The sequence below is a fragment of the Limulus polyphemus genome, unplaced genomic scaffold (genome assembly GCF_000517525.1).
Source record: "Limulus polyphemus unplaced genomic scaffold, Limulus_polyphemus-2.1.2 Scaffold4190, whole genome shotgun sequence".
Lineage (NCBI taxonomy): Eukaryota > Metazoa > Arthropoda > Merostomata > Xiphosura > Limulidae > Limulus > Limulus polyphemus.
The window spans coordinates 79464-95152 of NW_013669800.1; the positions used below are offsets into that span (position 1 = coordinate 79464).

The window sequence follows — 15689 nt, forward strand, 5'->3', positions numbered from 1 at the left end:
TGCCTACTGCTCGCTTGACTCGATTATCCCTGTCTATATCTTCAATCTCTCTATCTGCAACTATCTATGCTGTCACTACCCCCTCCCACTTTATTTGTCGGGCTTATATATACAAAAATAGAGGACGCGTAGAAAAGACTAGAGTTGCCAGGAACAGACATGATCCTTCTGGAATCTCATGACGTGTTACTAGCATCAAGTGACTTCCGCTGTCGTAACAGTATTCTTACTAAAGATTTGTCTGTGAATTTATGAAGCCTTCACTGAGTCAGTCTGAGTGAAAGGTGATTTTCATGCTAAGGATAAAAATACTTGTTCTCATCTTACAGTTTTCATATTTCATGTGCATAACATCTAGAACATCCAAGTGAAAATCCAAAGATTTTTCAAATAACTTTATATCTTATCTATTACTTTCTCTACCCTAATACTAATTGTAGCAAAATCATTATGTACAATGAAATGAAGAGTTGAAAAACTATGAAATGTAATTAATGTCATTTTTTTTCTGTAAAGTTCCAAGTTAAAGTTTTAATCTCTAAAATTTTCACTTTTATGGTTTTTCTGCTGTTCTTTGTAGTTATACCAACTGAATTCTGAATTAGTAATTGGTGCAGAAAAAGCAGTAAGTCACAGTGGGATCCCATTATCTGTTTCCCATAAAGCTAAAGTGAACACTCTGTGATTGTGAGGTATTCAGTTAGGATTGAGTAAATGTAATTTTATATATTTTAAGCTAAACTGAAAAGTTTACAATTTTGACATTTTAGTTAGTTTTGTTAAAAAATGTGTAACAATGAATAAAAAGTATACATGAAAAACATGGATTTGTAGAGTATATATATAGGTTGAGAAAATTCTGTTAGTTTGTAAGATCAGTACAATGATCATTCAGTTCAGTGCCAAATTAATGCAAATGCTGACAGGACTGCAACTTCAGAGCCCAATGGATTTTGGGGCCCTACTGACTTAAAATGATTAAAAAATACATACAATTCCATGAGTGGACTCCTAAAAGTACATTAGCCCTTAGGCCCTCAGTAGGCTTAATCCATTCTTGATGCAGTTAAAGACTTTCGTTAAATGAGTAACTTAGGTGTCCAAACTAAACTAAACAACTGCTAACTGTAGAGAAGATTTTGTTCTTCCTTTTGGTTTAAATCATATCCATTAGCCATATAAAGTTGATTATCAATCAACATTAAGGTAGCACTGACCCTTAAAACTGGGCAACTTTACATGCTGAAGAAAACTGTTAAATGTGGTAAATGCACACATTTACTAAAAGTTTACTGACGTTTATGTGCAATTAAAATAGATTACTTTGACTGATAGTCATTGTTCCAGTTAGTCTCTTGAAATCTGATGTGGTGTTATAGTCACAGCTGGTAAAATATGATTACTTTTTAGTGGTAGTCATTGTACACACAAACACACACCTCCCACTTTTAAAAGATCTGGTAGCTACACTTAGGTAATTTATCATGAGTAACATCTTTCTTTGTAAGCTTTCACCTTATGTTGTTCCTACTCTATTCAATTTTAAAAGATCTGGTAGCTACACTTAGGTAATTTATCATGAGTAACATCTTTCTTTGTAAGCTTTCACCTTGTGTTGTCCCTACTCTATTCAATTCAGATATGGTAAATTACCTCCTCTCACATAAATAGCTTTTTTCATACAATGATGCCCTCTATATGCAAAACCAAATTTGCACATGCCACAAGACTTGAAGCTCCCACATTTGAAATTGACTGATTCCAATGCTTCTCGCATGCAAATCATTATGCGACAACCCTCCACCAATAAGAGTGCAACATACTCTTTTGATGCATATGACTCCCTCTATTCAATTCTACTGAACTGTCACTTCTTGTTTGACAGTACATGTTTTATAACATTTAGTTTGTGCTCTCTTTAAGTGTTTTATATTATTTCCATATCTTTGTATTAATTTCTTTCAACCAGTTTACTCTTTCTTATACAACAGTGATATTTATAACTTGTTGAGTTATCTTATGTTTCTACCTGGTTACGGAACTTGTTGCTTCATTACAAACATTTTTCATTTATATCTGCCAACACGGTTATGTTTGGTTATTCATTTTGCATTATGAATTCTACGTTATTATTTTGGAGGTTACATGTTCTATCAGCACATATACACTGGCTTCAGGTCACAGTACTCCATAGAAAACTTACTGGCTTTACTTCATAATTTCATTGAGAGATTGATCATTCAATGAGCTTGACCTTCGTCGGTCCTCGCCTCGAGTTTGGGAGCCCACACATTTTGAAATACAGTCTGCCGACTTTGGAAAGATAAGACGTTATAGTTACTTATACTATTATGGTTTTGAATAATTTTATTATTGTTATCTGCAGGTATTTAAGTTCTGTAACGTAAATTTCGTTAGATTGGTTGATTCTCATAGTCCAGTTTGGGTTAGACATTAGACTTAGTTATATCTTTTCTCCTATAACATTCACTTAGGGGTCATTGCTATTTTAGGGTTACATGTAATTCATATTACTGATATATAAATCATTCGTTTAAACTATATTGTTAATACACACTTCCTTCATTTTATAAATTAACATTTATTTCATTTTAGTTATTATTTCTTTCTTATACTTCTTCATATTAACTTGTGCGGAACCCTTGAGCTGAGGTTCTCACTTCTCCCAAAATGGTACATATTGTTAGATTAAGATATTTATTTTAGAGCTTAGTGATATCCTTTGTTCTGCTCAGTTCAATTAGGCTTAAGTGTCTGTTATTTTAGGTTTGTCTGTTGTTCTACTTACGGGTTAATCGTTAATTAAGTTGAATATCTTGTTACCTTAGGTTTAACAAGCATCTGTTAATGGTAGTTTGCCTGGGGTATATTTTTGGGTTAATCAATAGTTAGGTTAAATATTTCTTTTCTTCAACACATAACATGCTTATTTCACTACACAATTTCTTAACTTTTCCGATATATTGACTATTTCATTTTCGTGATTCTTTATAATTTATCCTTCTTACCATTAATTTCGTTTATTTTATATTTTATACTTCGTGCCCCTGGGGTCCACCCTACCTGCTCGCCTTCCTCCAATAATGACTGTACCCATTTCATTTGAGAGGGGGTACTTGCATGCCTAGCCCTATACAGGCTTTAATTCTTTTGCCTTAGTTTTACCATCAGGCAGATTTTCTTCTGGATTTTATGTCCTTCAGATCTTGGTTAATCCTATCAATTTTCTCTCCTACCTAGTTTTTAGCTTTGTATTACCCCATCTACTCTTCTACAGGTAATGTTTACATTCCTCTTCCTTTCTTAGGTGATTCACCTTTACTGAGGCATTTGCCATTTTCAGTTCTTTCTCTCCATACAGGGCTTTTTTTGCTTTTGGGATCTTCTTCGGTGGGACAGTGCTCTTTGCTTCCCATCCACTGCTAATAGTGATTTCAGGTCAGTTCCTTTTTTTTCACCAGTCCATTTTTGGGGGCTTCTCCTGTAACACATTTATCATCACATGGGGTATCTGCCATACTATACTAAAAACAAATTTTAGTTGCTCTTTTGGTTCATTCTGAGATATTGTCATCTTTATTCCTTTGCCTGTACTTCCTATGGGTTTTCTCCATTTGTCTTGTATGCTTGATGCTGTTTGAAGTCCTAGATTGATCGGTCCCACCTCAGTCACTTCTTGGGTCTTTATTATGTAGTCTTTGATCACATTTGGGTAGGCTATTTATGCATGACTGGCAATGCCCTTGGTACACATTCTTATTTCCCATTCTCTGGTCACTATTTTAGGTTTTCTCACCACGTGCTTCAGCCTGTTTCATGCCTTGCCCTTTGGGCTTGTTTTGGTTCCATATGTCTTTTGTGGGGTGTTCTGCATTTTACCTGACTTCCACATTTTATGTATAACATATATTGAATGTCTAGCTTTGGTTAGCTCCTTCTTATATGGGGCAGTCTTAACTTATTCATATACCCCTTCCACTGTCAGCTCATGTAGTTGGATTTTCCAGTTGGATGTGTTTTTCCTGTTTCATACCTCAGTTCTGCTACTCTTTTGGGTAGTATTTTTAAATGCCCGCCTCTCCATTGGGATCATCCATTCTCCTCCTCGAATGCATTCAATTGAGTTTTCTGTTATCTGAGCCATTCATTTGATTTTCCTCGTAATTTTCAACCTTCCCTCTTTGTGTTGATAGTTGATAATATCCCCTATGACGTGGAGTTTTCCTCTTCCGCCCCTTCTTCTCGATTATTTCCCTTCACTGATGCTCATCTTCAGAAACGTGGGATGTGGTTCGATCAGAAGAAGGCTTCAGGACAATGGTCTACAGGTGTAATATCTTATCACCTTCATACCCTGGCACTTCTGTCAGTCCAATGTGCTTTCGTTTACAGTGGTGGCTTCTATCATTCTCAAAAGGGACACTCATTCTTGTTCCCTTTGTGGTAGGTAGTGGATCACCCTTTTGGAACCCACACACTCATGGAGGTTCATGTTCTAGGTGCTTTTGTCCTTGTTCCTGATTGACTTTCCAGTCCCGTCACACTTTCTCCCAAAGAGTGACCGCTCAATCCTCCAAAATATTTGGTGGCTCTACCTCCTGTGTGGTTCTCCTACAAATAACATTTTCAAATCTTTTATAAATTCCCAGGTAGTTACCTCTTTTGTTTTTGGTCTCTACTTCATCATGCACTCGCCCTGGCTTACAATACATTCTGACAGGATTACATCCAGTTTATAACATAAGTTTTTTTTATCATTCCATCAGTTTTGTTCTCAAAATATTTCTTCATCCTTGTCACTCCAGTTCAGGTCTTTCTGGTTGATCTTTCCTGATGGCACATATCTGATTTTCTTAGCTGTTTCTGCTCGATTTTTTCCATTGTTCTGGTTCTATTTTATTAACCTACATTTTCGTGTTTCATGTGATATATTCCTTTCGAATTTTTCGCTTCTTACCATCTTTCACTTTTCTTCTCAGTTGGTTCCAGATGACCTTCTCTTTCCATTACATGCTATGGGTTGCTTCATTGTCTTTAAGGCTTCTTTTCATTAAATCCTTTTCCCACTGTTTCTTTCTCTTACTCAACATCTTTGTCTGTGGGCTTCCCCCTCCTGACATTTAGTTTGGATTGTGTTTCAAATGGCCTTTTATTCCTTGTATCTTTTCTTCTCGTCATCAATTCCTGATGTCTTCACTTCGATTATGCACCTTCCCTTTTCCCTGCATATCAACCCTGTTGTCTGTCGAGCACTGGGACTATGCCTCATATGTTCATCTCCCATTCTCTACTTTGGGTAGCTGTATCTTCTTTGCCGAGGTTCATCCACCTGTCGCCTTCCTTCACTCTTTCATGAGACTGTGACTGGGTAAGTTACCTTTTAGTATATATACCTCTTATATTTCATGGGCATGTTCATCATTTTCTCTAAGGATCCTGCTCTGTGGTGAGTGGTGCCTGTCCAGGTATACTTAAGCCAGTAAAAGCTGCACTGTAAGGCCATGATGCTTTAAGAATTATAATTTCATGACCCTAAATGCACATTGTTGAGATGAGGTGTTCCTCAAGATCGCTTGTAGGTTTATCCTTGTGATATATTTGCTTCATTAATATGCCCAGATATGACCAGATTTTGATTTTAGTTCACTTACCAGCAGTGTGATCCTCACCCTACACCCGTGTGGATGTCGGTTCTTGGTGGCCTGGGGTTTGGATGTAGTTGACTTGCTTTGTACAGTCCACTGTGCTCTGGCCACTCTACACCTGGAGGCACATCCTTTTACTCCCATCCACATTTATGTATTATGGAATTGAGATCCATATATCATGTGGTTTGAGTCATTATCCAACCATTGTTCTCTCCCTATTGGATGTACTACTCCTTTTTTCTGCCCATATCTGCAACACCTTTTTCCACACTGGGCAAAGAATATATCTAGTACAGAAGTGGTGCAGTCTCCCAAGAGCAAAATTCTATTGGTCATGCAGAGTCAACTGAAAAGAACATATATGTGCCCAACTGAAGGGAATAAGGTCTTCAGGAGAAGCCCAAGTTCTCAAAAGAGTTAAAAATCATATCTGATCTTTTGGACTTCCTAATTACCCTTCCTTCTTCACTTATAGACGATTTGCATTGGTGGTTGAATCAATCACCAAGGGGGCACCCATTTCCTTTGTGGTCGAATGTTAGAATTCCATTATTGGGTCCACATTCTCTGGATTCATCTCCTTGCATGCCATTTTCCACGTGCTTTCAACATGTGGTGGATCACCTTTCCAGACCCAACAAGGTTTATTCCACGGAGTGGTCTCTTGATCCTCAGGTTTTGCAGGTGGCTCTGCAGTCAGTGGAGTACTTCTCATCTGGATGCTTTTACAACTTTCTTCAACACCAAGTTACCTCTTTTTTGGGTCTTTAATTCCTCATTCTCAAGATACTTTCAGTCAAGACTTGACCAACCAGTATCTTGATGTTTACCTTTCCCAGGATGCTTTGGTCATCCATGCCATTACATGTCAGGTCCTTCTGATTTATCCTTACAGGCTTGTGCAACCCCGATTTCTTCGTCACTTTCAGCCCCAAACTACACCCCTCTTGCCTCTTCATTTCACTATATCCTTACTCCACCAACCTTGGTCACCAGTCCAACATCCTGTCCTTAACACCCTCCAACTTCATGCCTGGCATTTATCAAGTCCTTAGCGTGGTGTTCTAGATTGTCAAGGCATGTTGTCTCCCTTTTAGCTCAGACCATTCAACATTCCTCTCTTGAGTTTTATCAACATAAGTGGAACTTCTTCTACCATTGGTCTTTGAGTCAGAGTTTTTCCCCTTCTCAGCCCATTGTTCCTCATATTAGGGATTTCCTCATCTGGCTGTTTGATCATGGGGGTTTCTGTCTTCTATCCAACACCTTCCCTTTTTTCCAGTACCATTTGGTTTTGTCCTCTCCTACCATCAACCTTCCATATATGTAGACCTCCTTGTCAGGTGGTTCTTCCGGATTGGACTGTCAATTTTGTTCTTCACTGCCTTATACTCCCTCCATTTGAACCTTTGTCCTCATGTTCCTTGTATCACTTATCCCTTATGGCTTATTTCCTACTCCTTTTTGATTGTGGGCTTTGTTGGTCTGATAAATTTGCCATCAGTGTTTCAGATACTCTGTTCCATTCCACATATGTTCTCCTTTATCCAGGTCAATCTTTCCTACCCAAAACTTTGATGACTCATGAGGGACATTCTTTCTTCTCTCCAATTTCTCTTCCATCCATTTTCCTCCTGTATTCCCCGATTGATCTGGATAGACTGCTATGTCCCATATGTGCTATTCATTGTTATACTGCCCATACAGCCTCCTTCCGTGGTTTGCATTCCCATCTTTTCATTCCCTGGCAATAATCCTCTGTAATTGACTTTGTTCCTTCTACTCTTCCAGGTTGGGTTTATAAACTGATTAGATTAGCATATTTCTCCATGTCTCCTTCTTCCTAAAATCGGTTTCAGGTGTTGTCACATCAGATCAGGCACCTTACCTTTTCTTTGGTGTCTCATCTCCATTTTCTGTTGGAGGAAATTCTTCAGTCAGTCATGTGGACTATACCTCATACGTTCATCTCCCACTATCTTAATTGGGTAGCTGTTTCTTCTTCATTGGGGTACCACATTCAGCCTGTTGCCATCCTTCAAATATTGGTGCATCTGACACTAGGTAACTTATATTTTCTATATATATATATATTTCCTTCCAGTGGCATGTCCCATTTAGGTTTAGGATCCTGTTCAGTGGTAAACATTGCCTGTCCAGGTATACTACCTATTTCTCAAATCCAATCTGTGTGGCCAAGATGTCAACCAATGGCCATGAATGTACACTGTTGAAATGGGGTGTTCGACAGGATCACTAGTAAGTTTTCCTCACAATATATATGCTTCATAAATATGCCTGTACTAGACCATGCTAACCCGTGGATTTACATGGGTAAAGCAGAAGGGAATAGCTGTCCATCCCTTTGAATAAATCAGGGGTGGTCTGCTTTTCAAAATAGGGTTTTTGTGGTCCCCCATTAAACTGTTTCTTGTGTGTGCTTTCCTCCAGACTCTCCACCATATTTTGTTTCTTCTTCTTCTTCTTCTGGTGGAGTGTAGAAGTTCTTGCCACTGGGGTGGTGGACCATAAAGGAGTCCTCCTGAATATGATCATTTCCATTCAGTAGAGAGTAGGATAGTGGTGTTCTACTGGTGTAGATGGTGTTCAAGCATCCAATTGTGTGCTCCACTTCCATGAGGTGAGTCCCAGAAGTTGATGTTACACCCAGCTTCTGTGCAGTTCTATCCGGAGGATGAGGTTGTGTATATTTTCTAGAGATGATCCACTTCTGTGTGGCAGAACCCAGAGGTTGGTACTGTGCTCCAGCTTCTGTGGGGTCCTATCTGGGAGATGATGTTGCACATATTTCACAAAAGGATACTCCACCTCCATGCAGTAGGTCATGGAGGCTGATGCTGTGCCCAGCTTTTATGTGGTTCTATCCAGAGGGTGAGGTTGCATGTCTTTTACAGAAGTGATCCACTTCCATGCAGTGGGACCCGGAAGTTAACGTTGCTCTCCAGCTTTTGTGTGATCCTATCCATAGGATGATGTTGCTTTGGAGAAAATACATCCCATTGCATTTCCCCCCTCTGATTGGGTTCCCTCATCCTATCATTACATGGATGTCGGTTACCAATGGGTGGTTTTGGATTAGAGCTAGACCAATCAAAATCAATCCTCACACATGTTGGTTGTGATTCCTCATCCTTACTCAGTTTTCTAAATTTTGCCTCATATTCTCCATACATTAGGTTCTGGAGGTTGATGTGTGCACATGTGCTCTAACTTCTGTGCAGTCCCTTCTGAAGGATGATGTTGTTTGGAGTAAAGGTTCTCCCTCTAGCACTCCACCTCAGAAAGATTCCCCTATTTCAGACTACTGTTGCACAGTGGGGTACTAGTCAGATTGAGGTTTGATGTGAACTGCCACATTTGCATATCTCTTCATGCCGTCATTTGGATTTTGGGTTCCGGAGGTGTGGTTGTGGATATGCACATATGTTCCCCATTTTGTATTTTGGTTTGAAAAGTATATACTTCTGTTCTACTCAACTTGAGGTGAAGACAGTGTGGACCCTCCTCCTACCATGGGTTGGAAGTGTTATTCCCGATGCCACTTGGTTTTGGACTGGAGTTGACCAGCCGTGTAGTCTGATGTATCCTAGTCACTCTACACCTTGGGGCACATCAGTTTTCATTTCCCCCACATTCTTATCTGTGGATGGTTCTTCTAAAGTCATTCTTCACCAGGATTCAGATATATTGTGGTTCGATTTTTCACCCACCTAATTTTATCTCCCTTTTTTGGTTGTGCTCCTCCCACTCTCCACCTTTGTATGCAACACCTATTTCTACATTGGGAACTGGGTATACCTGGTACAGAAGTGATGCAGTATCCCACTTATGTTCCTTACCCAATGGGGATCACACTTGATTGGTGTTTTTTGGATGCTTCTTTATATCCTTTGCACCATTCCCTCAACCTCTTCTATAGCTATACATGTGGGAAGAGGTAAAGTATCGCATCGGAAGTTATTATTTTTCCATACTGAAAATATATTTCTGATAGGTACTTAACTTCTCTCAAATTTCCCACCCTTTCTCCCCACTTAAAACCAGTGCTTCGTTTCTGCCTGATCTTGAAGTTATAGTTCTGTAGAATCAAATAGAGGGAACTATATGTGTCAGGTGTTTTGCACTCGGTGGAGGGTTGTTGCATGATCATTTACATGTGAGACGCAGTGAACCACGTTGATCATGGGGTACGTGAGAGCTCAAGGTTTGTGGCATGCAAAACATTTTTGCACATAGAGAGCAGCACTGAATGAGAATAGCTATACATTTGAATATAGGTAAGTACCTATCAGAAATATATATTCAGCATAGGAAAATAATAACTACCAAATTCACATATAGAATGTTTAAAATATCCTTTTCTATTTATTTTTTTATAATATAACATAAAAGTATCAAGTTTAAGTAAAATGATAATGCAGATCAACATTTGTTTTTAGATTAAGGAAACATCTACTTTTACAATAGCTCACTTTCGATTTTCTGGCTAAAATCCAGGGTTCAATATCCTGCTGTGGATGCAGCAGATAATCCAGTTTGGTTGTGCTATAAAACAAACAAACAAGTAAATTATCACACCTTAATGTAAGATTCTGTTGTAAAAATCTCATTTACAAAAGTTATAATTGGCCATTATTTTGAGTTCTGAGAAAGTATACAGATTTTAAATTTCCAATGTATTTTCTGCTTTGTTTCAAAACACATAAATTGTTATGGTTTTTATTGGCTGAAAAAAACAGAAACTAATACTTTAAGTTCCTGAACTTAAAAAAGAACAGCACAGCAACATCTACAATGACAAGATGTTTGTATAATAATTTCTTTTCAGGCACAATGTGGTACTATATTAAGACTAAAAACCACAAAAAGTGAATTTTTGGCAAAATAAAGGTAAAAATCTCTCTAGTCAGCTGTAACTAATATTTACCTTTCAATTTGCCAAAAAATGTCATTGTGTCATATACTATTAATATTGTTTGCATGAGGTTCTATGCATTTTCACTTGGGAAGAAATACCTAACACGTTATGCTAAAATTTTTTAGGTACCCCAAAAATATTTTGCATAATTTGTTTTACTAAAAAAATATGTATGCATATATAGTTATTCCCTAGGGACAACATAACATAAACCTCCTACAGAATTGGGCCTATTTAAGCAGGGTGTTTTTTCTTGAAATTAGCATCACATACTTCTGTACACAGAATACTAGACTTAGGAACGCTTGTAATACACAATTACTAAAACTGTAACAAAAGAGAGAGAATAATGTGAAATGCAAGTGTTATCAAGAGGTCTTTGCTTCCCTGAATAGTAACATTTAAATTGATATCCTCTTAAGTCTTCTACTTGGTAGAATTTCTCATCTTTTTTATCCCCCCCCCCCTAAACGTACACTAAAGTTACTGTTAAATTGGTAAGCTAGAAAGCTGTTTAACAAAACTAGTCGTAATGTTAATAATTGGTAAGCTAGAAAGCTGTTTAACAAAACTGTCGTAATGTTAATGTTGCAACTATACATTTTTCATTGTAATTACCATACATCATCATATCTTTGTCATTTTATTTTGAAAATAAACACATACTGAAAAGAATATGTTTCTTGAATCACAAGTTTGTTTTGTTAATAACCATAAGTGAAAGAGGCATTATTTGTACAGGTATTAATTCTTTTATTAAAACTTTACTATTCTTTCAGATCACAACATTGAGAGAACAACTACTTCATCAACAACAGCGGTGGGAACAGTTCCGACTTCACAGTTCACAAGCAGGGAGTGAAATTCGTAGTTTACGTTCTGTTCTAGACAGCTCACTCAGGAATGTGTCTGGTGATCCACGTCAGTTAGATCTAGAAGCCAGAAAACTAGACAACACTATAGAACGCCATTTGCTAGCAAGCCCATCAATCACTTTAACCACTCCTTCAAAATTCTCACGAGCATCGTCACCACCTCAACGTTTGAGAACTTCGACACCAACTCGTAGTAAAGCTCGGAAACGATTAGAAGTTTCATAATTTCAACTTTTTTAATGTACTTGAATGAAGATGTCATTTGATTAGATTTTTATTGATCTTATCATTTTTAAGCAGAGTTATGTTTAATGTAATAATTTCTAGTTTTTATATATTATAATTTACAGAACATTATACTTTGAATTTTGATAGGATCACTTAATCTCCAATATTTCATCATAAAAAATGTCATCAATGTTCCTTAAAGTAGTCATAATGTTTAGAAATGTTCTGTTTAAAAAATAAAAAGTTTTTGTCGTATCTCAATATTTACAATTCCAAAGATTGTTAATGTATTTTAGTGTTTTATGTAAAACACAATTTAAATATCATTATGTATGTTGTTTTTGTATCTTTTTTTTTCCCACTGCTAGTTACAAATTTATTCATGCACATGACAGCAGTTCATCATTGTTGTGTTTTAATTTTTTCTCTAGTTAAGTGGATTATATTATCTTTATGTGTAAATATGTATTCAGTTTTAATTTTAACTGTATGGAAACATTGGCATTTTATTCTCCGTTGTTGTTTTTTGACAGAATAGAGTGTGGTTTTAATGTTTAGATGTTCTATGGAATTATCATAGAACATGCTAATTTCTGAGGTCAGGAAGTATTGGAAGTGAAATGTTTTAACATCTAGGTGTTCTATGTAGTTATCATAGAACATGCTAGTTGATGAGTTTAGCCAGTATTGAAGGTGAAATGTTTTAACATCTGGCAGGCTCCCTTCAGGTGGTCCATGGAAAGGAAGTGGCAGCATAGTGTATAGATCATATTATGGTCCATTCAGGTAAAAATAAAGATTCAGGTGGTCCACAAGCAAGAAGTATGAAAACCATTGTACTCACACTGAGTAAAAATGTATGTTACTTGTCATAATCTAATACTTAAAAAACCTTATCAAGAGTAATTTCTCATAAACTTAAAACTACATCATCGCCTTTTATCAAAGCAAATAAACTAGTATTTATATTTTATTTAAATGATGAAAATTAGCTTTTTGTAATCTTTGACATTTGTCATAAACTAGCATGCTCTATGATGACTCCATAGAACACCTAGATATTAAAACATTTCACCTTCAATACTGGCTAAACTCAAAAACTAGCATGTTCTATGATAACTACATAGAACACCTAGATATTAAAACATTTCACCTTCAATACTGGCTAAACTCAAAATCTAGCATGTTCTATGATGACTCCATAGAACACCTAGATGTTAAAACATTTCACCTTCAATACTGGCTAAACTCAAAATCTAGCATGTTCTATGATAACTACATGGAACACTTAGATGTTAAAACATTTCACCTTCAATACTGGCTAAACTCATCAACTAGCATGTTCTATGATAACTACATGGAACACTTGGTTTTACCCATGTTACAGTTAACTAGGTAAGTGTTACTAGACAGTATAAAACATGGTTTTACCCATGTTACAGTTAACTAGGTAAGTGTTACTAGACAGTATAAAACATGGTTTTACCCATGTTACAGTTAACTAGGTAAGTGTTACTAGACAGTATAAAACATGGTTTTACCCATGTTACAGTTAACTAGGTAAGTGTTACTAGACAGTATAAAACATTTCTGTACTGATGCAGTGATTTTTAATTTGTGATTAAATGTTTTATACTGTCTAGTAACACTTACCTAGTTAACTGTAACACGGGTAAAACCATAACGTATTCCATCAGTGTAACACTGTGCATTTGCTTGTAGTCTGTAGGATAGAGTAATTTTAGACTAGTTCAAAAATACAAGCTTGATTTGGGGAGATTTAAAGAATATCAATGTGTAACCTTCACAATGTTTCTTTTAAGCACACAGTTTCATCTACATGTGTACTGTTTGCAATTAATGTCTGTGATATTTGTTTATCATACACAAGGGGCTAAATGTGGCCTTAATGGATAGCATGCCAGACTGCGAATGGTTTGTGTCACATTGCCACAAAATTTCACTCCATATTTTGAAGTCATTGATGTGTTATAAGAGCAACAGTTAAATCCTACTATTTGATTAGAGTAGCCTAAGAGTTGGCAGTGGATGCTGTTGACGATCTGCCTTCTTCATAGTCTATCAGTTCAAAACGAGGAATATCTAACACACATAATATTGTTCATTCAACAATACTTCACATCATTCAATAATTAGAGGATTATGCACAACTAAAAAATAATTTTTCACCTTTGACCCATTATTGTGGAGCCTGTTTTACAGTAAATAATGTAATGAGTTTTGTTGTAGTGGATTACTATGATATCTGTAACCTAGCTAGTACTCAGTTATAGATATTCACTCACAGAACTATAATCGTATCTGTGTTCTGGGACATAATTGTAGGTATTATTTGAAAGCCTACTATAATGTCTATATCCTTACAAACAGTTTTATGTATCACTATTCTGGTATGAAGTAACATATATTAACTTATAGCCTATGATGAAAATTGTGTCTGTGTACAGAAAAAATAAACAGTATTATGAATGCAAAGCACAATGTTTTTGTGGTTTTATTGGGAGAGGTTTGGAAAATTACCTTGAGTTTTGTCAAGAATAAACTTTAAAAAAAATACAAAATATGTAACAAATTTATAAAAAACAAATAAACTGTAACACACATTTCCTTTATAGTTGTATTCTCAAGTGCCTAGGCTATAGATGCTTCAGGGAATGAGCAATATGTAGAAATTTATGAGCACTCAGCAGAACATTTGATAAAATTACATTACATAAAACCATTAAGCATAAAAAAATGTGTAGACATTTTTTTTTTTCATGTAAAGCAAAAACAAAAAGAGAAACCCCCTCTGAATCTATTCATACTTGTAATCATAGACAAAAGCACTGATTTGTGGGTGCATTCATTGCTTGAGCATCCAAACCTGAATGAAGAAGACTTACTTGGAAATCTTCGAGATATAAATGGACAGAGCCATAAGAAAAGAGAGTGCCGTGCTTAGAGGGTTATAGTGTCTTTTATAGTAACTTGGCACTTTAGTTACTCAACTACAGATAGTGTTCTTACTAATAACTTGGCACTTTAGCTCCTTAATGCAAGCTAAAGATATTCTCTTCACTAGTAGTTTGGCACCTTAATTAGCCACTACAAGCTAAAGAAAATGTCTTCACTAGTAGTGTGACACATTAGCTAGTCAATACAAGTTAAAGGTAGTGTTTTTCTTAGTAGCTTGGCACCTTAGCTGGTCAATACAAGCTAAAGAAAATGTCTTCACCAGTAGTGTGACACATTAGCTAGTCAATACAAGCTAAAGGTAGTGTTTTTCTTAGTAGTTTGGCACCTTAGCTGGTCAATACAAGCTAAAGATAGTGTCTTTAGTTGTAACGTGGCAAATTAACTGGTCAAAACAAGCTAAAGAAAATGTCTTCACTAGTAGTGTGACACATTAGCTAGTCAATACAAGCTAAAAATAGTGTCTTCATTTTACTGTTTCTTTTTTCAGTTAAATTGTAAACAAAGGACGGCTTTAAAAAAACGATTATTCAAACAAAATCCCACCATCTAAAGGCGCATGACTTCTTATAAAACAAACTCCATCTTTACGATTGTTGTTATTCTGGGATATCGAAAAATTAATTTTTTTTTTTAGCTTTTCACGGAATGTAATATTTTTCGTTAATGCTATAATGTCTATATTTTGAGTTTTCCGATGAAATAAGCACTATCCAATATTTTTTCTATGAGTTTTTCGTCAATAAAGAACCTTTTTTCATTTTCCAAAAAAACTGATATTTTCAACAAAAAGCCAAGGCCATGTTTTTTCCAAATTAGCAAAAACAATTTTTTTAAAATTCTATTTCAATACAAAGATGCCTTTGATGTAAGACTTTCAAAATGCAGAACCTTTCATCAAAATTTCCAATAGTAATTTCATAATCCGTTTACAAACTTTTCCTATATTCGATTTTACTGTTGTTGTTTTTTCATTTCTTCGTTTACAATAGGAAGAGCTTT

At 36.1% G+C, this 15689-nt stretch overlaps 1 protein-coding gene across 1 annotated transcript in view; it reads left to right on the forward strand.

Moving 5' to 3' along the window:
* Positions 1–12417, forward strand: part of LOC106470735 (rootletin-like) — an 88773-nt gene extending 76356 nt beyond the window's left edge. The window contains exon 16 of the mRNA XM_022399370.1: positions 11388–12417. Coding sequence (XP_022255078.1) covers positions 11388–11708 — 321 coding nt within the window. The 3' untranslated portion in view covers positions 11709–12417. The remainder of the gene's footprint in view (positions 1–11387) is intronic.
* Positions 12418–15689: the final 3272 nt, after the last annotated feature.